The 21,494-nt window shown below is 46.2% G+C and overlaps 1 protein-coding gene across 3 annotated transcripts in view; it reads left to right on the top strand.

Moving 5' to 3' along the window:
* Positions 1-21,494, top strand: part of CTNNA1 (catenin alpha 1) — a 115,146-nt gene that overhangs the window by 9,044 nt on the left and 84,608 nt on the right. For all 3 annotated transcript variants that reach the window (XM_040573103.1, XM_040573104.1, XM_040573106.1), the window contains exons 2-6: positions 6,676-6,782; positions 8,748-8,943; positions 16,561-16,727; positions 17,525-17,644; positions 19,775-20,041. In XM_040573103.1, coding sequence (XP_040429037.1) covers positions 6,678-6,782; positions 8,748-8,943; positions 16,561-16,727; positions 17,525-17,644; positions 19,775-20,041 — 855 coding nt within the window. In that variant the 5' untranslated portion in view covers positions 6,676-6,677. The remainder of the gene's footprint in view (positions 1-6,675; positions 6,783-8,747; positions 8,944-16,560; positions 16,728-17,524; positions 17,645-19,774; positions 20,042-21,494) is intronic.

Raw genomic sequence — 21,494 nt, 5'->3', positions numbered from 1 at the left:
CTGCTAGCAGTTACTGCTCCAAAAAAAGTTCATTTGGAGCTGCACGGTCATTGCTGTGGTCCCAGGAACACTGGCGAGGTTGCTTCTATCTTCTTAACGGTAGCCAGAGGAAATTGCAGGTGTGAAAACCTGCTCTTAGAGAATTCATTCCTTTTTTTTTATTTTTTTTTGGATGCAAGTAAGTTACTTCAGTCCGTGGTCCAGCAGCAGTTGAGAAGCTGCTGGGAGCTAGCGCGTACCGCTTTGGGAGGCGTCTTGGGTGCTGACCTGGCGGTGGCCTCGTGTGCTTTGCTGTGTCACTGCGTGGAACAGGAGGAGAAACGGGAGCTGTAGCCGTAACTGCTTTTTGTAGGGACACTGGGCGAGGCTGTAACTCCTAACTCAGTAGCAAGGTCTAAAGACTTGCTAAAGCAGCAGCTGTGTGAAGGTGCACGTCCGGGTACTGGCTGACAGCTTCAGGTGGCTCCCTGCAGGCCTCGTGCACCGCGGTACCGGGGGTACGTGCAGAAATCCTGGGAGCTGGCTCCGAGTGGGCACCGGTCCTGCAGAGGCGCTGATGAGATACAGGCTTATCCAAAGGGAAATCTCGTCCTCCTGCTTGGCTGGTTACTGCTGCCTGTGCACAAACTTGTCGTGAGGTTGAATACATCCAAGTGATGGAAATATTTTAATAATTAAAGAGTAGTCAGCGCAGCATCTATAGCTTGTAGTCATATTTCAGGTTGCGAAATCCTAATGCTGGAGCCTTCTGTAGAGGTAAAAACTTCGCTGCGTTTATGGAGAACAAGATTCGGTAGCCGCGCGGAAGGACTTTGAGATTGCAGGTTACGTTAGAAGATGACTATCTGTTTTTAGTTGTGTATACTTGGCTTTAAATAAACAGCTTGAATCAAAACCACTTAAATCCTCCTTGGAAAGCACCGTGTGTGCCAAGCAGCCCTGGCCAGCAGCGATTCCTGCGCTGAGAGGAGCGCTGCGTTAGGTGTGGAAGGAGGCAGACACTCACGGGGAGGCTGGGCACGGAAAGAAGTATTCACAAAAATGGTGTCACTGGAGAGAGTGGTGGCAGTTCTATGAAAAACAGTTTTGAGCTGTCAGTGGGGTGTGAACCGGGTGCCTTAACCTTTTTCACACCGAGATGGTCACAAGATTCACGTTCCGGGTGGATGTTAGGTACGTTTCTACAGATCTTTGTTCTTGCCTTGTCCGCCAGCAAGGGTGAAGGATCCCTGCTGATTATCGGGTGGGTTCAGCGCTTGGGTAATGAAACAAACCAAAAGAATTCCTTTGGCAGTGAAGAAGCGTGGCTTGCCTTCTGGCTGGAAGATGAAACTGGGTTCTTGTCACGAACCGCCCCACGTCCCAGGCTTACGACCTGGGTGGTGGAATAAGGGATATTCGTGTTGCATCGTGCAGAATCTCCAAAGAGACTCTGCGAGCACGGTAGAGGAGAGGATATAATTCAGAATGACTGTGACTGCACGGGGAAATAGGAGAGGAAGAAATAAGCCACAAAATAATGTGCTGGAGTACATATTGCTGGGCCTGGGCACAATCAGCTGCACAAAATGGGAACAGCTAGCTGGGTAGCAGACAGGGAGCTAAAATGGAGGGCGCCCTCCCAGGTATAGGCAAAATACTATGTCAGACTACTCATGCGATACTCTTGTTAGGTTTTTGAACAACATAATGCTCAAATTCAGCACGGAGGCTGTCGTGCTTGGCCCAGCTTTGTCCCCTGCTGTGTTCCTGAGACCACGGGTGGAATGCTGCCTTCCTTAAGAGAAGGGCGAGCGTGCTTGGGTTCTGTAAGGCTTTTGGAAGCACCGTGTCAGGATAGCTGAAATTTGAAGACTGGTAGAAGAAGATGGGTAAGAGGCCGATGGGTAAGAGGGAGAGGCCGACTTGTTTGCTGCTGACAGCAGAAGGTGGTAGGGCTTACGCTGCAGCAGAGGAGCCCTGTGGTTAGGTCTGTGGCTGCCCGGCGGGGAGAGGTTTGCTCTGGTCCAGAGCCCAGGAGGCTGGGGGATGTCCTGGTGCAGCGCAGGTCGGCCGTGCTAGCTCAGTGCTGCCTGAGACAGGGCCAGCACCGCCTTCAGGTGCGTGTGGGAGCCCAGCCTGGATGGAAAACCTGACCGTGAGCACACCTGCGCCTGGTGCTGTGACTGTGTCGGTGCGCAGAGCTCGCTGTTGGAGTACGGCTCCTTTGTGAGCCTTGGGTGCCTTTGTTCTTACCCTTGCCAAAGAACAGAAATTATTTGCACGCCACTATTCTGGCAGTAAGCGTCTGAAGATAGTCTTAAAACCTCCAAGTACTGGTTTTGGAAAGCACTGCCATCTCTAGCAGTGCTCTCAGAAAGAGCACCGTGGGCCTTCAGCGTGTGCACGGCGTGCCGGCTGCTCAGAGCGGTGCGCGGCAGCTTCGGGGCAGCATCCTTCTGCCAGGGTGAGCAGTGGCTGCAGGCCGTGCCCCAGCCTCTCCCGAGCAGGGCCGGGCACTGCCGCGGGTGCAGCTGGGTGGCACGGCACAGCGCGGCACGGCACGGCTCACCTCCACCCGTGCTGTGCAGTCCTGTGCCCTGCAGGCAGCGCAGCGAGCCGGCGAGGTGATGGGCACGGGCTGGGCTACCCCGAGAGCGCTGAACCTCCGCGGGAGGCGCGTGCCGGGCTGGGGCAGGTTTGTGGCAGGGAAAGGAGGGTCTGTACCGCAACAGCGTGTGCTAGAGGTTGGGAGTGTAACGGGAACCTGTTCTTTAGCTTGAGTTGTTGATTTGCTGGAGGAGGCGGGGGTGAGGCATCCAGGGATGGCTCTTGCAGAGATGCTATTTGGCTGGAAACTGAAATTTCTGGAAGCAGCAGGGAGCTTTGAAAGTGGCTTCCTTAAACTCATAATCTTCCCCCACCTGTCGTGGCCTTGTGCGCACGCCAGAACCAGTAAGACAAAGTGCGTTACTCTGCAGCACCTCCTGAAACACCGAGCACCGTCGGGACCGCTGTAACGGCCTGAAGGGTTTGCGGTCAGCCTCCGGGCTGTGAGCGTGGTTTAACCTCGTGGCCTCGTGTCTGAGGCTGAAATAAGCAGAGAGCAGGAATGCCCTCCCAGCCCCGCTTGATGGTGGTTTTTTTAGCGGCACCTGGTACGGCTCAGCTGCAGCACCCAGCCTCGCTCCGGGTCCACCTGAACGTCTTTGTAGCCGTCTTCTCTCCCCGTGGCTGCTTCTGCTAGCAGTGCTTGTGGCGGGCGGCGAGCCAGATGGGCAGCGCGTCCCGCCCCGCAGAAATGGATTTCTTTCCCTCCAGCCAAATCAGTTCTTCCCCATCTGGTTAATCGCTCAGCCATGGGAAGAGCTCTGCCAGCACAGAGCGGGTGGGATGTGAAGACGGGAATGAGCTCCTGGAGGGCTGTGGGAGGATGAACGGCGGTTCGTCAGCAGCTTCCCTGCTGCTTTTGGAACCACGGGCTGGGCAAACGCGGCTTCTTGTGCGGTGGCGTCTTTCTGTATATTCCAGCACTTCAGATTCAGTGTTGCTCACTCTTCCGCTTCGTAGCACGCAGTGCTTTGTCCTTGAGAGTCCCGCCTGGGGTATGTCCTGCTCGTGGGAAGTCTGTGGCACGGGGAGGCTCCTCCGCAGCCCCTGGGCTGTCCCAGCTCCGAGAGCGGTGCTGCGCTGGCCTGCGGTGGTGTCTGGCTTCCAGGGGATGTTCGTCTCCATTAGACATTACAGCCTTTGCACTCTTCCTGGGAGTCGCCGAGTGTTCTCCGAGGGCACGGAGCTGAGCACTGCCACACCGTCCGCTGACGCTGTGTGCTAGATGGCCTAGTTGGATCCAAGAGGCACAAAGCTGAGCAGGCACAAGAAGTGCCACCGAATCAGAGCTTCCTCATCTCAGGCGCGCAGCCCTGCCTTCACTTGACCCTGGCAGCTGTCCCTTTATCCCCCCAAACCACCCAATTCATGTATGTATTTGAAGGCTGTTGCCTTTTACTGTGTTCTTCGCAAGTATTTAAAGCGTTGTATTTACGGCAGCGTACGAGTGATACCCGAGCTGTTGCTGCCAAACAGTGTATTTGGTATCAAGCCATGTTTTTAAGGTAAACTTCAATAAAGTTCATACTAAGTGGTTTTATGGACCGTTACTTTTGGCCAATTCGTGAGCCGTCATACGAACTTGTTTTCAGATGAATTGCCTTCATTATCCTCCTAATACAATTAATGTATCTTCTTGCTGTTGCCTCCAGCCCCACGCTTTGTTTCTGAAAGAGGCATAACAGCATTAAATATATAGAAACAGCTCTTACCTGGAAACCTAATGGGCTTTCCAGAGCCCTGGGTATGTATCTCAGAAACCATAAAGGCTTTCAGCATATTTTTCTTGGCTGCTTATGTAGGCAGCATTCACAACCAGCTAACCAGGAGGGAATAAAGCAGTGACATGCCTCGCTCAGGGCAGGGGGATATGTGGGGGGAGAGGGGGGTTTCTGTATGCATTTTTACAGGCTGGCACCTGAAAAACCTTTGGAGAGGGAGGAGAGCTTGCTGTCGCTGACCTTGGGGAGTGACATGGACGTGCAGGATTTTGGAGAGCCTGAGCCCATGGTTCCTGATGTGCTGAGGTCGTGCTGCAGCCTGCTGCTCTTCCCACGGCAGCCGTGCTGCTCGCCTGGTGCCAGCATCGGCACATCTGGGCCTTGGCACGAGCCGGTGCAAACCTGGAGCAGCAGAACAAAAAGGGGGAGACAAGGACAGTGACCTTGTGAGTCGCTGCCTAGGACTCACCGTTGTTGGGGTGAGGAAGAGGAGGGAGCCTTCCTCCCCCTGCCTTGGCAGGGAGGTGTCGCAGCTTGGGCCTTTGTCTGTACTTTCCAGCTTTTTGCTTTAAAGCTATCAGGAGTACTTCGCATGCTAACATGATCAACCTCTCCTTATTCCCCTTTTCTAAGCTTTCAGCTTTTAAAGTTTGTGTTCCCTGCAGCAGCGTAGGCGCTTGGGGCACGGGAGGGAGTGGAGAGGTTTGTGCAGGTGAAGTGAATGCTCCTGCCCTGCAGCTTGCGAAGTTGTGCTTCAGAATGTGACTGCATGGACACTTTTCGGGGCAAAGATGTGTTCCGGTATTGTAGCGAGTGTTTTATCGCTTGCGTTGCCTCCTTGGTGTCAGACACCGGCCGAAGGTGCTGTTGGCCGCAGCCAGGTGATGCTGGGCCCTGATCTCCCTCCCGCCTTGGTCTGAGCTTCTCAGGTGCCAGAGATTTTGTTTTGAATGGGAAGTAACCGTTCGTGTGCGTGCTGCTTCTGCTGTGTAGCTGTCCGTGTTGCTATAAAACACTTAGTTGTTGGTGTGTGTCGTAAACATGGTTGGGTACCAAAATTAGCGCTTTGCCTCCTGCTTCTTAAAAATAATGGGACGTCGTGCTCGCCTGGCAGCTCGGGGACATCTGGTGCTGTCGGAGCAGTCTGTCTTCTGAGATGCTATGCAGACAATGTCCTGTCCAGAGCAAGGTTTAAAAATACCAGCTCATAAGCTTTTAAAGCAACTCTAACAGCAGGTGCTTAGGAGAAGGGGGGAAGGAGGTGTTGAGAACTGATTACTCTTCCCGACTTAATGAAAACACTAAGTTTCAAGACTACGCCGAACCCAGGTTTGTGTTTGGAGGACAACCTAGAGCAGGAAGAGCTGAATCTGTCGAGTCTAACGTACCATGAACTGGTTTTGTGCGCTTGTTTTAACCGAAGCTGTAGTTGTGATTATCAGGATTGTTTGCTGTGCTATGCAGTATCATGGTGTAACCTAGTGATCGGGTTTCTATTTTTTTGAGAAAAGGAGAACTGTTGTAGTAATTTTACTAAACCTTTTCTGTAATCGTTTTAGCAGTTCCATTGGGACGTCGGCATAAAAGCGCAATGGGAAGGAAAGGCTCAGTGACAGCTTTTAAGAGATCTCTTCATGCCAATCTGTTTTTTCCCTCCTATGTAAATGTTAAGGGGAAGTGTAATAGCTATCTAAGTTGCTGAACGTGAACCAGCTGAATTTTCTGGCTGCATGGGGCTTACCTCACATTTGCTGTTTTACTCCTGTGCTTAATGAGGCTGAATGGGATGAGCGAGTTGAGCTAGCCCCCGGCTCCCTGTTTGCTGAAGCATTTGGAGCACCGACGTTGGGTGGTGCTGAGTAACTGGGGCAAGCCAGCAGCTGTTGGATGCTGCTGGAGTCAGGATCTTGCTGGCCCCAGGACCTGGGCCAGCTGGCCCCAGGGGTGGCGGCAGTCGGCAGAGGTTATCTGCTTTGCCTCTAGCTTCATCTCTCCGGTCCCACCTCGCTTCTGAGGCCCTTTTTCATTGCTCGGGGGCCGCTGATGAGTAGCCAGTGTTACCTATCTCATCGTTGTTCTGATTCACGTACTGGGCCTTTGGGGTGGTTGTTTGGTTTTGCTGTTTTCATGGTTTTACTTCTCTAACCAGAGCATACACGCAGTGCCTGTATGTCATAGCAAGCAATTTTACTTTTTTAGTTATCACCAGCTCAACCAACACTAATATTTCCATACACACTATAGACTTAATTTACATAGAATGGCCGTGCTGCGTGTTTAATAGCCTCTGGTTTTATATTGTTTTCAAATAAATGCCAATGAAGTTAATCAGAATCAATTTATTCATGGAGCTCTTTTCTTCTAGAAATGACGGCTGTTACTGCAGGCAACGTGAACTTCAAATGGGACCCCAAAAGCTTGGAGATAAGAACACTGGCGGTTGAAAGGCTACTTGAGCCTCTTGTTACACAGGTAAAAAAAAAAAGGGGGGGGGGGGCAGGGAACAACCTTCATAAGATGATTACCTGTTTTGATGTACTATTTCAATTAACTAAGTCAGCTTAAATTCAAGAAGAACACTACAAAACCAGAGGGGGGGAAGCACAAGTCATTTCTTCATTCAGTTTTATTTTAGCAGAATTATTGGGCACAACTCTGTGCTTCCTCAGCACCTAGTAAGACTCAGTATTTCGATGAGAGGTGCAGAAATGCATTCCGGTAACCAATGTTCCATTGTTATTGCTGTTTCTCACCTATATTTTGGGTGGTATGTTGCTTATTTGTCGCATCTTTTTAAAAGGCTGTGTTGTGTCACTTAGAAACTGATATTCAGGAATGACAGAAGCCCCTTGCATTGAAGCCATTAGTGCTTGTTCGAAGCAAGGTCTCATAAGTTTTCTTTGAGATTACCTATGATTATTGTTCCCTTTGGAAAGAGATTCAGATAAATGGTGAAATTCCCAGTGGATTGTTTTATTAATTTTAAGGCAATGGGGCAGCAGTTTCCTGTGAGGGAATGCTTGCAACCCATTTATAGCAGCCTTGTGTTGTATATTGGTTACCAACCCCTCCTAACTGGGTCCCACATGAGAAATATGCTTTTATGGCATTTGTTACTGTTTCAGTACATCTTTTACAAGCTATGCATGCTTTTTTTGAAATTCTGCCTACGGATTCTCACTGGATTTGTGAATAAAAGCTTATTTCTGCATGGTGTCTGTTGCTCAATGAAACGCACAGAAGAATGTAGGGAGGCTACAACGAGTCTTGTAAGTGTAAGCTGTACCTTTTGGGCATTTTGAAGTTTCTTTCTCCAAAAATCTTTCTCCTCCAGACCTTTTGAAGTGTCCTCAAGAATTAACTCATGTCTCCTGGTGTTGTTCTCCTGAACTGTGGCATTCTTAAGGTGACAATACGAACTGGACGCAGCCTGTGCAGAGCAGGAGCTGAAATGATTAAGTTCTGTTTCCAGTGTTTACATCCCTGTAATTGGCGAGTTGCAGTCCATACTTTGAAGCAAGTTGCCATTTGTTCCCCTCTAGATGCTTGGCTGGGCAGTTGGTGATCTGCTGTGTTGCTTTGAAGCCAGAGTTGCTGATGGAGTCTTTCCTTAACAGAAATAGTCATAATTTGGCAAACTTAACTGAGCAGACTTGTTTAAAGGACCTTTTTGTCCAGGTTCAGTGTCTGTAATTCATTCCTCAAGTAGCATAAAAGGCGGTGCTGGCAATCCCAAATTTTGGGAATGATGAGACTGACAAAACACAGAGAGGAAAGCTGAGTAAATTGCCTTGCTGCTTATCATGTATTACAAATAGTTGCAGAGACTACCAGATAGAAATGCTTCCCATTAAAGGACAGCTGATGAACTCCCAGCTGATGGGCTTTCCCTCTCTGAATCAACCTGGGCTAACTAACTGAGAAGATGGATTCAGCTCTGAGGTTCTTTCTTTGCTTTGCATTTAGTTGGCTGGCTGTAATATTCACTGTTTTGAACTGAAAGGATATTGTGTTGCTAGATTTCTGTAGATAATGGCTTCAGCCTTGTTTTAAGTCTTTTTATGCCTGGAGAACTATCCCAAACTAATTATCCTCAACTTGGTTCTTTCTAGTGTAATGCCAAATAGCTGCGGCCTGTTAATGAGATTGCAGTTCATCAAAATACAAATAGAATTCTATTCTTAAAATCAAATTTTCAGGTGTGCTTCTGATAAGAAAAATCTTTAAGTAGTTTAGCTGAATTTATAAAGCTCATCTAATGAATCAAAAAGCATGGTAATGTTTAAAGAGAAGTGGAAAACACTTGTTTGCCAGTCTACCCTTTGGAGCTGACAGTAGTGGAAGTATTACAAATATGCTGTCTAAAACCAAAGAAATGCTTGTGACCTTACTCTCATCTGAAACTAATTTTTTTTCCCCTTCTGTTCATAACCTTAGGTTACGACATTGGTTAACACAAGTAACAAGGGCCCCTCTAATAAAAAACGAGGGCGCTCTAAAAAGGCCCATGTTTTGGCTGCTTCAGTTGAACAAGCAACAGAGAATTTCCTGGACAAAGGAGACAAGATTGCGAAAGAGAGCCAGTTCCTTAAGGAGGAGCTGGTAGCGGCTGTGGAAGATGTTCGCAAACAAGGTAAGAGAGATGCATCTGATAGCTTTTATCGAACAAGAATTTTTCGTAGCAAGTAGAAATGTTCCCGTTACCCTTCGCTGTTATTTCTAATGATTATGCTCCTGTTTACTTGTGTAGATTCTCAGCTTGTCTAGCTGGCTTCCTCTAGCAAAAATCATTAACTGGGCTCGTGTGGAAATCAAATCTCCCAAGTAGAGGTTCAGAGGAGAGAGAGAGAGGAGGGCTGAGTCTTTGAAGAGCATTTAAAACTCAATTTAGGCTAAGAAGCGACTTTCTTTCCCCCCTACAGACTGCCACCTGTAAGTGTTATGGAACTAAGTCTCAAATACTTGTCGATTACCTTCTACAAAATTCAGATGTATTCAAAACAGCATTGTAGGAGGAAGAGCTGAGTATTGACTTAGAACTGGATGTCTTGAATATGCAAAATGTAAACAGCGACAAACAGAATGCAAGGACTTTGATTAAATATTCCAGACTTCCTCCCCCACATCTAGTGTTGATTTTTATCATTTTCCTTGTTGCTTTTCTTGCAGGTCTTTTCCAAGAAAGCCTATGGAGCTGGCGTACTCTAAAATATGCACTAGTGAATGTTGTTGCTCATAAATCATTTATCATTCTTCCAGTCATGAGCCTTTTCTATGCTTCAGTGAAACCCAGTCAACTGGTATTAATGGTGGCTGCTGCTGCAAAAAAAGAAAAACTCATTAGCATTAATTACTTGTTTGTAGCTGAAGTTGCACAGTGATGAAATACTACTTGAAAATGGCTTTAAGTTCTGGATGAGCCTGGTTGACAGACCAAAGAAAGATCAACATAAGAAGGCTGCAATGTAAAGGGCTAATTGAGTTGGCTTAATTTAACAACAAGCAACAGCACAAGAGACCCCATTGTCTCAAAGGCCTTTAATTCTTTGGTGCTTGCTTGATTGCTGCTCAGTATTGGGAGTCCGAGTTCATCTGTGTATGTTTTCACATCGCTCTTAGTGATATTAGTGTGTGAGGGAGGTGTATTTAGTCCTTGGGATTGCAAAATTGCATTTTCTGAATTTGTTGTTGTATACTACAGTGAGAAGCTGGTAGGAAGGACTGCTACAGGAAGCTTCAGTATGACCCTTTCGCTTCTTGGCCCCTGTTTAATTTTGAAACTATGCAGGCTTTGTGCCAAAACTTCCCCTGGTCTCTGACCGAGGAGCTGGAGTTCAGAGCTGAGAGGCGCTGGAGAAAAAAGGCACTGCCACCTGAATGTCGTTCCGCTGCTTCCTCCTGCTGAAGGAGGCTTGCATGAGATCTGGTGCGCAGAGGGGACAGCTGCATCCGTTTTGGGAAGCTGCATGGCCGTTTGGATGTGCTTCATTTCCAGAGTGGAACAGGTTCAGGTTTTCTGTCGAGGCACTACAGAGGCTGTGGGAAGAAGGACAATGAATCGAGAGGAAGGAAAACTAAACCAGGGATGAGCCCAGGATGGTTAGGCTCAAAGATGCACCCGATATGACTGGTGCCCACAGCTGCTTGCTGGCTGCTGGGGCAGCACCACTGACTGAAGCCCGTGTCCCCGTCACGGTGGCAGTGTCTGGGCAGGTGCAGCAGAGTGGAGCAACCTTTTGTAAGGAAATAAAACCTTTGAGATAATTAGAAGCAAGTGGTGGAAAATGAGACAGCGGGCTGAGGAAGGGAGGGTTATTGTTGCTGTGCCCAGGGGTCTGTGCTGGTAGGATTACACTTCTGTAGTGCTAATGACAGGAGATACAAATTCACAAAACCCATTTATGTACAGGCTCTGTGCTTCAGAAGTGCTTCCAGTATTGTGGCAGACCAGTTGAATTCACGAACTGGAGAGATGAGAGAAGCGTGGTACCAATGCCCCATGCCTGTCTGCATTGAAGGGGCAATTTGAACAATGCCCTCAATAATAAGACTAACTTTTGGTTAGTCCTGAAGTGGTCAGGCAGTTGGACTCGATTTTTTTGTAGGTCCCTTCCAGTGGAACTATTCTGTTCTAAACCCTGCTCATCAGCTCAGCAACCCTGGGTGTTGGTACGTTTGTCTGCCTTTTGCAATGGGAGGCAAAAGTAGAAGAGAATCACAGAATGGTTTGGGTTGGAAGGGACCTTAAAGATCACCTAATTCCACCCCCTGCCATGGGCAGGGACATCTCCCACCACACCAGCTTGGCCAAGGCCCCATCCAGCCTGGCCTTGAACACTTCCAGGGATGGGGCAGCCACAGCTTCTCTGGACAGCCTGTGCCAGTGCTTCAGCACCCTCATAATAAAGAGTTTATTCCTAATACCTAATCTAAATCTACCTTCTTTTAGTTTAAATCCATTACTCCTTGTTCTGTTGCTACGTTCCTTGACAAAGAGTCCCTCCCCAGCTTTCCTGCAGCCCCCTTTAGGCGCAGGCAGGCCGCTGTGAGCTCTCCCCGGGGCCTTCTCTTCTCCTGGCTGAACAACCCCAGCTCTCAGCCTCTCGTAGCAGAGGTGCTCCAGCCCCTTGATTCCTTCCTTCCAGCAACTCTGGATGCCTTGGTCAGCAGAAGGGTGATTGTGAACCGGCTGTGTCTCTGAAGGCAGCAGTAAGATTATGGATGTATAGCCCAATTTATCTTCTGCAGAAGACAGGAAAATAGAATTAATAATGCCTCTATTTAGAGTAGGGAGAGGTTTAGATACCGTAATAAAAAAAGACGAATGAATGTAGACAGAGGTTATGAAGATGATTAGGACAATAGATAACTTGTCTCATCAGAGAAAATTAAAAATTTTTTTTAGCCCAGCAAGAAGATTGAGAGGGTACACGACTTTAGTGAACACGCTTGTTCATAAAACCCATTTGTTGGGGGGTAAAAACAAAGAAGTGAAAAGAGCTATTTAGAATGAGTGATAGTATGGCTACATACTAAATCAATATAAGTGGATCACTTCAAAGTCTTCATGATTTTTAGAATGTAAGAATAAATTACAACTGGCTTTAAATATTAAACAGCTTCATGGAAATCCCAAAGTAGGATTTCTGGCCCTTTAAGGGTTTGGACTTTTTGACTTATTTTGAAGGAGTGAAACTTCTTAAAAGAATATTTTTAAGAGTAGTGGAGACAAAGAACTGAAGGGTTTTTTTTTTTTTTTTTTTTCAGAATAGATCCTGCTGTGGTATAGAAAAGCTGTAGAAATGGGAAATGTCTGCTGTGAGCTCTGTGATTTCAGCATCCTTGCAGTGTCTTACACTGATTTTGGCCGTTCTGGTTTTGCTGGGTAATGGAAGGGGCAATGATGGTCTTGCCCTGCCTTACTCCCCATACTGCAAGCTCCTGTTGCCGAGCCTGTTGTAGGGTTTTGCCCTCTTGGAAGAACTGAGGACTAGTTGTACATTAAGTGGCCAGCTCTGTTGGTGCTGTTGGGCAGTTTTGGAACCAGGGAGGTTTCTGGTCCAGATGCTTGGCACTGTGACAGGCTGCAAACTCTGGGGTCAGGTAGGAGATCTCTGTCAGGTTGGGCTGACCAAGGTGTTCCTGTTCTCCTGCAGAACTGGCCATAGTTCACTTCCTCTGTATATCCATGTGAGTGTGAGGATCCAGAGTGTTAGCTGTCTTCTTACTGTTGCCTTTCTTCCCATGGTAATTTTACATGACAGACCAAAAATTAAAGCTTAAAATTAGAAAGCACAAGCCTGTGTGTAGGGTTTGAGGTAAGAGAATGGATGGTTTTATGAGTCCTGTAGGTTTTGATCATGCCGCATGGTTGTGGTTGCAGGGAAGTGGACAGACTGATTCAGCATGGTTCCTTTCAGCCCTGTGTTTGAGTAAGTTTTCTCCAAAACTGAACAGTGGGGCAAATTATGAAAGTGTAAATTTTTTTTCAGCTGTACTTCACACAAGACGCACAGCTTAAGGATTTCAAAAGACCAGAAGGAAGCCAGCTGCAAGAATAGCTTCAAGTTAAACACTGAATTCTTCTTGGAAAAACTCAACTTTACAGCTCTGTTGTGACCAGTTAGCTTAATTTCGTAATTAAGGCTGCAAAGAGTTCACTTGTTTTCCTGCAAGAACAACGTTTTAGGAGTATGCCACTCCTTGTGTTAGAAGTAATTCCCCAGCCCAGGACTTGAGACCTTTGAAAAGTGGTAACCGGAGGGAGCTCTGACACAAACTGCAGATGAGTGGTACACGCAGCATATGGATTTAACTGAAGATAAGATTAAGGAATTAACAAAGCTTTTGTTTCCACAAGTATCAATTCCCATGTTGATATGGCAGAAAGAAGTCTGAAATACGGGCTTAAAAACAGTCACTGGCTGTCTGCTGGAGGGCAGCAGAAGCTTTATCCTGCCTAGTAGGATGCCAGGACAGCCTGTTCCCGCCCTCGTGGTGGCCAACGAAGGTGGCAGTAGGGAAGATTGGACTTCAGTACCCAGGGTAATAAAGTCTTCAAGCTGTGGCTTTATCCTCACCATCACTTGGCAGGGAATTGGCAGCCGTGGGGAAGATGAGAGAGGGAGCCGTGGGCAGACAGAGGCATGGCCGGGGTGGGAAGGAGCCGTGAGCTGCGGGATGACGGGCTGCGAGCACCGACAGCGACCCAGGCAAAGGCAGGGCTGTGTCTGCCGGACCAGTAAAAACGGTTCATTGAAATGCTGGGGGAGAGTGTACAGGAGCTGGCGTGCTGGTGGCATTCCTTGTGTTTCTGATACCGTGACAGGAGCAGCCTGCAGACAGGCTTTAAACTGCAAGGTGCTGAAGGGCACGAGATGATGCATGGGCATGAGTTTGTGGCTTAGGGAGGGGAAAAAAAAAAAGCATCGGTGCCTGTGTGTGTCCTAACTGCACGTAGGGCTTCCCTGCCTCGCCTCTGCCCATCTCCTCCTCTGATCAGCGCCCAGGTGGTGCTCACGTAGAGAAAGCTTTTCTGTCATGGTCATCGTGCACCACGCTGCCGAGGAGGATTAATAGTGCTGTCTGAAAGTGCTGTCAGACCCTGTGGGCATAGTGGGAATGAGACTAGAAAATGGTAATTTTCTTTTGATGGACTAAAATCTTACTATTTCTGAAATGGGCTTTGTTCCATTAGATTTAATTGAATTCTTAGCATTTTATTGACAAGATCGTAGTATGGCTACCATTGCCTCTTCTTCCCTTGACTCTCTTTTATTATCTCTCCCTTATAATATCAAGTGAAAAAATCTAAGGTGGTATTGGAAAAACAGATTACTCATATAAGAATTCATATCAGCTGTATAATCTCAGTTGCAGTCTGACTCTTTTGCAGTGTATTTTTTTTATTTAATTCTTGAAATCCTACTTTTAAACTAGCTTTGTTGCTTCTGGCTCCAATTTGAAAATGAGAAGATCATGTCGGTTCAGATTCGAACTCCTAATGAACACCCACACACAGTACCTAGCTGTGTACAAAGGTCAGGGCAGTGTTCCCTACTATCCTTTGAATCTAGTTAAAATAACTACACCTGCTGAGAGTTCTTTATAAAAAGTCTGAGAGTTAGCTTTCTTTAATTTGTGGAGAAAAAAAAAAAGCAACAACTTTCATCTTCCATTAATTCCAGAGAGCTGGTTGTCTTTTGACACTCTGACAAGCTGTTTGAAACTTACTAAATCTTTTAAAATCTCTCATTAAAATAAAAAGGAGTAGTGTTGTTTTCTTCTTTTTTAAGACTGGCATATGAAATTATGAATTAAAGGATGGGTGGAAGATAACTTTGTTTTTTAGGGTTGTTTTAGTGATCGCTGAGACTTGAGCGAAGTGAGTGACCACCTCCAGGTTGTTTGGAATAGGAAATTGGTGAAAACAACATGACTGTTCTGGGGGGATTGGGAAAGTGAGAATTTTACATGTGGATGAAGGGGGGAATGTTTGTCATGAGCTTGGTTGTGGCATATATCTTAAATGCTGAGATTGTTTATCAATTTGTATACTTGTGGTGATGAAATGAATTTCACTATTATTAGTCTCTTCCAGAATAAAGAGAGAGTCCTGTCAGCTACATAATTTCATAATTTCATGGCTGGTTGTCATTTTCCAGCACTGGAGGAACATTTGTCTTTTCCACCAACTGAAAGACTAAAGCTCTTAACGCTTGTTAAAGTAATGAGTCATGGTCCTCAAAAAGTTGGGTAAGGGATGGCTTTAGATTGACGTTTATAGCTCATCTGCACTTGTACAGCAGCTTTTTCATGTGTCACAGTGCTGAAGTGGTGCATTTTGATCTTAAAACGTTGTGTGCCATTCTTCGTAGTAGTATTGAAGATGATGGAAGGGTGTTGCCTAGGAGGGCGCATCTGAACAAAATCGAGTGTCTGCATATAGCCGCTCGGACAGGCTGGCGGCTGTGCTGGGACTGTGCTGAGCTCTGGAGGTGCAGAGAGCTTGGGCACTGGAAACTTTCCCAGGGCAAGCGTGTGGATGGTTAACCTCAGGCTCTCCAGCTGTAGGGGATTTTTGAGTAGTCAAAATATATGCCCCAAATAGGGGATGCGCCACGCTCGCTGCCTGGCTGTGGGAGCGGGCCAGCTCTTGGCAGTGCTGGCACAGCATCGTCTTGGGATTTGGATGTGGACCTCTCCCAGCCCCGTTTGGTAGTGGGATTGCTGGGAACTAGTCAGCTTTAATTTCTGCAGCACTGGTTGAGGTTCTTCTCTTATCTGTGAAAAATGTGCTAGTTTGGTTCTGGCCTTCGGCCATGTGGGCACTTTTGTACAGGTTTGGGAAGCCTCTGACATAGCAATTAGTCATAAAGCAGTTGGTGTGCTTTTCTGGTCACCTCCGATTGCCCACAGATCCCTGACCTTGAGTACCTAGCGTTTGCTAAACTAAATCCTAGCTGTTTGCCAAACGGTCCTAAAGTGCAGAGATCCAAGAGCACTGAAGTGAATGCCAAACCTCCCCGCTGTGACGGTGGGAACAAAACGCTGCCCCTTGGGGCGTGAGGTGTGTGTGTGGGGGAGAATCCGCATTTTACATCTGAATACATGCAGAAATGATTCTTAGGGCTTTTAGAGGAATTTCTCTAGTTGTTTAAAGCAGCCTTTGCTTTTCATAGTTACCCAACTGCGCTGTTACCATCTGAAACCCAGTCTCCTCCTGCAGCAGATGCAGCCCCACAGGCTACGAAATGCTGGAGCGTGTCATGAAGCAGAGCCTTGCCCCGAGTGCAAGCGGCGTCGCAGCCAGCCAGGTCATTGCCCCGAGTTGTTTACAGTCCCACGAGCTGTGGCGCTTCCCTGTGTGTTTACAGGACATGCTGCTGCTTTCGGCTTAAAAGCAAAGCTTTCACTGGAGCTTTGAAAGCATTGTAGTCCGAAATAACCAGAGACTGCAGGTCTGCTTGTAACGGCTGTGCCGGGTTGTATTTGTGTCTCCAGGGGATCGTGGCTCATTACGGCACCTGTATAATTTGAGATAAGGACCAGAGTGTTGTTATCGAGCGCTTCCTCCCTCCTGCCCCACTCCCCCCATTCTGTGTGGTGACCGCAGAGGCAGCTCCGTGCCTGGATTGCTGGCTGTATTTAAGCAAATGTGTTTTGTCTTCCAAATCAGCTGTCCCAGGAATCCTTACCACCCTGCCTGAAGTGCCGTGACAATAAAGTGGGACAATCTTTTTTTGCACAGGTGACTTGATGAAGAGTGCCTCTGGGGAGTTTGCCGATGACCCCTGCTCCTCGGTGAAACGAGGGAACATGGTCCGGGCGGCACGCGCCCTCCTCTCCGCTGTCACCCGGCTGCTGATTCTGGCTGACATGGCAGACGTCTACAAGCTGCTTGTCCAGCTCAAAGTAGTAAGTGCAGTTCTGAGCCGTGCCTGGCACGCCGCGCTGGCTCTGCTGGGTGGCTTTGCCTCGTGCCTGGGCGTACTGACCCTGGAGCTCCCTCTCAGCGGCTTGCCTCTGGAGCAGTGATGCTGGCAGGTTTTTTTTTCTCTAGCAGAATGTGTGCAACTGAGGAGTGTAAAAACAACTGACAGATGTTGTCAGTGGCTTTTGACTCTGCATTGCACTTCATTCTCAACTTTTAGTATTGAGACAAATGCACTGTGGTCTGTGAACAGCAGAGGATAAATTGTTTAATCAAAAGAAATAATTTGGTTTTCTTATTGACTACTACTCCCTTGTATCTAGCAGATATGACTAGTTATTAGTAGGAACAAGTAGCTTCAGTGGACTAAATAAAATGAATGTGGAACATGGAAACATGGAAGGAAGGCTTTTTTTTTTTTATGAGCAGGAGATGGGTGGTTTGTGCAGAACTTGAGATGCAGCACAGCTTGGTGTTGGGCTGGCTTCAGCTGGGGTTTGAGGGCTCCCCTCTTACCCCTTGACAGCTGCAGCCAGGGCTCTGTGAGGGCCCTGGGCTCTTTCAGACACGCGTGCCTGGCTGTCCCTGGTAGCTGGTGAGCATCAAGCAGTAGCTCAGCCTGAAGTACTGTTAGCCCTTGACACGTCTCTCTCCAAACAGTGACAGGCAGGAGAGAAAGATCACTGTCTGCTATGAAGCCCATTCTGAAAGCCCATAACTTTCTAAACTGTGTACTGGATTGCTTGGAAAAATATGTGAATATATCTGTATATCCTTTCAGGTGGAAGAAGGTATCTTGAAACTAAGGAATGCTAGCACAGAGCAGGATCTGGGTATCCAGTACAAAGCCCTCAAACCAGAGGTGGACAAACTTAACATCATGGCAGCCAAAAGGCAGCAGGTATAGTGATGGCAGCTCTTTCTTATGTATATATAGTTTCTTTTTCTTTTTTCAAAAGAAGAAAATAAGGCAGCCTTACTGCTCTTGGGGACTACCTGTTGCTGCTGTTAATTTATTTTTTTTACTTTTTTCTCAATACTTTGTGTTGCACTCAGTGGTGTTTAGAAAATTGAATGGCGCTTGCCTGGTAAGCAGAAAATCTGCTCAGCTGTAGTACATTGCTTCTGACTCAAATTTTCCTGATAGCATTTGTTTGTTAATGCTTTAGTACCTTAATGAAATGCTGCTTCTATAGAATTGCATTGATGGATGTCAAGACTTCCCATTTTGAAGCAGTGCAGGTGTGGGTAAGGAAAGAGGATTGAGATACAAATTTGTGGCTGGTGCTCTCACCATGAGACCACACAGCCTTTGTGATTTGCACAGGTGTAATGAACCACGGTCACTTAAACAGGGAGCAAAAGTCATGGCTGGGGACAGAATTACAGCCCTTTCCAAGGGAGCACTGTGCCATGCCAAGCAATGCACCATAGCTGGCTAGTCTTGCACGGAAATGCCTGTTTGAGGAAGGGTTTGAAATCCTTATTGCTTTGTGCATGTCCTGTATTTGCATTGCTAGTGCTTAACCTTAAGTCACGTGTAAAGGTTTTGTTCAACATCACTGTTGTGACTCACTCCTTTGTAAGTTAAGCTTTAAAAGAAAGTAGAAGCACTGGCAGTCAGATTTATCTGAAACAGCATAATTCTTTTAGAGCATATTTCTTATTCTGTTGTTCTGTACAAACCAAAACTGCTTATGCATCTCTGACACTGCTTGTTTGCTTGCATGGATTCATCTTCGAAAATAAACTGGATGCAGTTTAAAATGGATTGCTAGTTGGTTATGTATCTAGAATCTGATGGCAGTAAATGGGAGTGGGGTTACGATGGCAATACAATAAATGTTCTTAAACTGCTTCATGATGGATTGTTTTACGCTATGGGAAGTGGTTGTGTTAAATCTGTAAATCTGTAAGCCTGCTTGGAGTGCCCTCCCTGCTTAGCGTGCGTCTTACAGAGGTCTTGTATTACCCATTCATTTTGAAGGGTCTGTCAGATTTTTTTTCCCCGTATGGTAAAGCAGCCCATTTTTTCATTTTTGTTACCTCTTTGTAAGGCTTAAGAAGTAACTTGAAAATGTTCATGTTGCTAATAATTGTGTTCGTTCTTCCTTTTCATAAACCTTACTGCTTGTGCTGGACTCAGAACCTCTATCTATTCATGGTACTTACTTTCCAAAACAGAGGTGATGATGCTTTAGAGAATTGCAGCAGTGAGTGTTTGGGAAAAGACCTATGGACTCTTAAATCTTAATCTTAAATTAGCAGTAATTATAGTCATTGGATTTATTTTCTCCCTTTGGAGATGAACAAGAAGCTGAATGAGATGATACTCTTGTTCTTCTAAAAGTAAGTGTGCGAGTCTCTTAAGGAAAGTGAACTCCATCTTCGAGGTGTGATTAAAGAAGACATTCTGGTTGTGAGTCTTGGAGTTTAAGATCTGGCTTCTCAGATGCAAATTCATGACAAGGCTCCCTTGGTTGAGCTGATCCATACAGAACAAGCATGCATTTCTTAACAAGTATCTCTGTGCTAGTTGCACAAATTAATTGGGTTAATCACTTGTGAAATAGAGCCAATAGACTAATGTTAGCGATTGTCAGAGATTGCCTTTCTTTTTTCTTCCTTCAGTTAAATGATGCTTGCCACTTATGTCTAAGCATCTTAAAGCACATTTTATTTTAAGACATGGAAAACTGAGGTCGCTACTTATGCATCCTCCTGATGTACTGGTATTGTCTGCTTTCAGAGTGCTGGTCCTGTAGTGTGGCAAGGAGCAAACATGTCTCAGATCTTGAAATGTGAAGCTGTGAATTGCCCTACAGCACTTTTTTGAGTTTTTGTGGAGCTGTTGTGTTCTAAGATGAGCTGAGCTATTAATAATAGGGATATGGGGAGAGCTCAAGGTTGGGTTAGATTTGAGCATACTAGCCAAAGAATCTGCCTGTCTCTTGAAGACACAGGGAGACAGTGTATGGATTGAATGTGGGGACTGTTTTCAAACGGCTTCTTTCTTTAATTTTCCTAATAGGAATTGAAAGATGTAGGTCACCGTGATCAAATGGCGGCAGCCAGAGGAATCCTGCAGAAGAACGTTCCCATTCTCTATACCGCGTCTCAGGCCTGTCTGCAGCACCCTGATGTGGCTGCCTACAAAGCTAACAGGGACTTGATCTACAAACAGCTTCAGCAGGCGGTCACTGGCATCTCAAACGCAGCTCAAGCAACTGCATCAGATGATGCTGCCCAGCAGCAGGGTGGAGGTGGAGAGCTGGCTTATGCTCTGAACAACTTTGATGTAAGTTCTGAACGCGTATGTAAAAAGTGGCAACTCCAACTGCTGCCTTCGCTCACCTGATTTATGAGCAACAGCTTGCTTTTGCTTATATTACCTGAAAAATCATTTTCTACTGAAATACTGCAAGTCCCAGGTGAAGCAGGCTTTTATTTTTTCGAATATGGCTCTTTTGAAACTAGGATTGATAGAATATAGAAAGGAGCAGTGCTGTTCTCAGTGATTGAAGGCTGTCAAGTTAAACTAGCTCAAAAATAGCTCTTAGCCTACTGATACATTAGATGTAAGTCCTTGGTTTATTTGAAATTGATTATTTCATAATATATTTATGTAATGTATTCTTGTAGGTGACAGAAATGACTTTTTAAAAGTGAATAATATATTTGCAATTGCCCAAACTGCCTATTGAGAAAAACTTGAAGTGGGAAGTGTAATATGATCTTTGGTTGGGAATGAAATCACTTCAAACTGATGTGTTGTACTGATCTGTCATATTCTTTATCTTGTATTCTGTAAGTTACTGAGGATAGCCATACACTTTTACTGAGAATACTTTCCTTTTGAAGCCAGTATTTTGTCTACCGCTGATTCGGTCTCAGAATTTTAAACACCTTGGCACTAGCTCACCTCTAAAACTTATTAAATAACACAGGTCTGTTGCTCAGAAAATGCATAATGCTTTTTTCCCCAAGTATTGTTCACCTTCTCTATTTTAGCTCTTAGCGCCCTTGCTCTTCTGTGTTAATTTCCTGCCATGTTTCTCAACTTGTTTTACCATTTCCCTAAAGGATAAAATGCTATTTGAGGTTTTCCCTATGCCAAGTGTAAAGCCTCTCTATGTGACCTCTTGGGTAACAAGATGTCGTGATTATCTTGATCTTTGGGACTGATTTTGGTTTTAAGTCTCTCTTAAATTCCATCAGTTGAGCGTTCAGCTACATGAGTTTTAAGACTCTGCCTTGGGTTAGCACCCAGAGGATCACAGGTTTGATCAGAGCCCTGTAGGACAGGAAGGCAGCTCTAGTAACAGCACGTGACGTTAAGGCCTGGCTTTGGTATGCAGAAGTAAATCTGAACTGACTTGTTTTTCATGTATTGGCTAATCTAATTCAAACCATTTAATATGATTTCTGATACGTGCTCATATTTTACTATATGAGCTCTCTAATATACGGCCAGAGACTTTTTTTTGTTGCAGTCTGCATTAAGCTTCTGAGCTTTTAGTTCTGTGTGGCACGACTCCCTGATAGCAGCAGGGCTTGTTCAGCAGGCTGGCCTGAATGGGCATTGTGTGCAAGGGCTTTGTTGGCTCATCCTTGCCAAAGGAGACGGACAAAACAAATGTGTTCAGGTTCTCTGCAGATGTTATCCCTGCAATTCATTTCCTGTTAACATTTGAGTGCTATTGTGCTCTTGTAATAGAGGTTGTGCACACGCCCTCCCAAATAATTCAGTG

This window comes from Cygnus olor, chromosome 14, assembly GCF_009769625.2.
Source record: "Cygnus olor isolate bCygOlo1 chromosome 14, bCygOlo1.pri.v2, whole genome shotgun sequence".
NCBI lineage: Eukaryota > Metazoa > Chordata > Aves > Anseriformes > Anatidae > Cygnus > Cygnus olor.
This window is presented reverse-complemented; position numbering and strand designations above follow the sequence as displayed.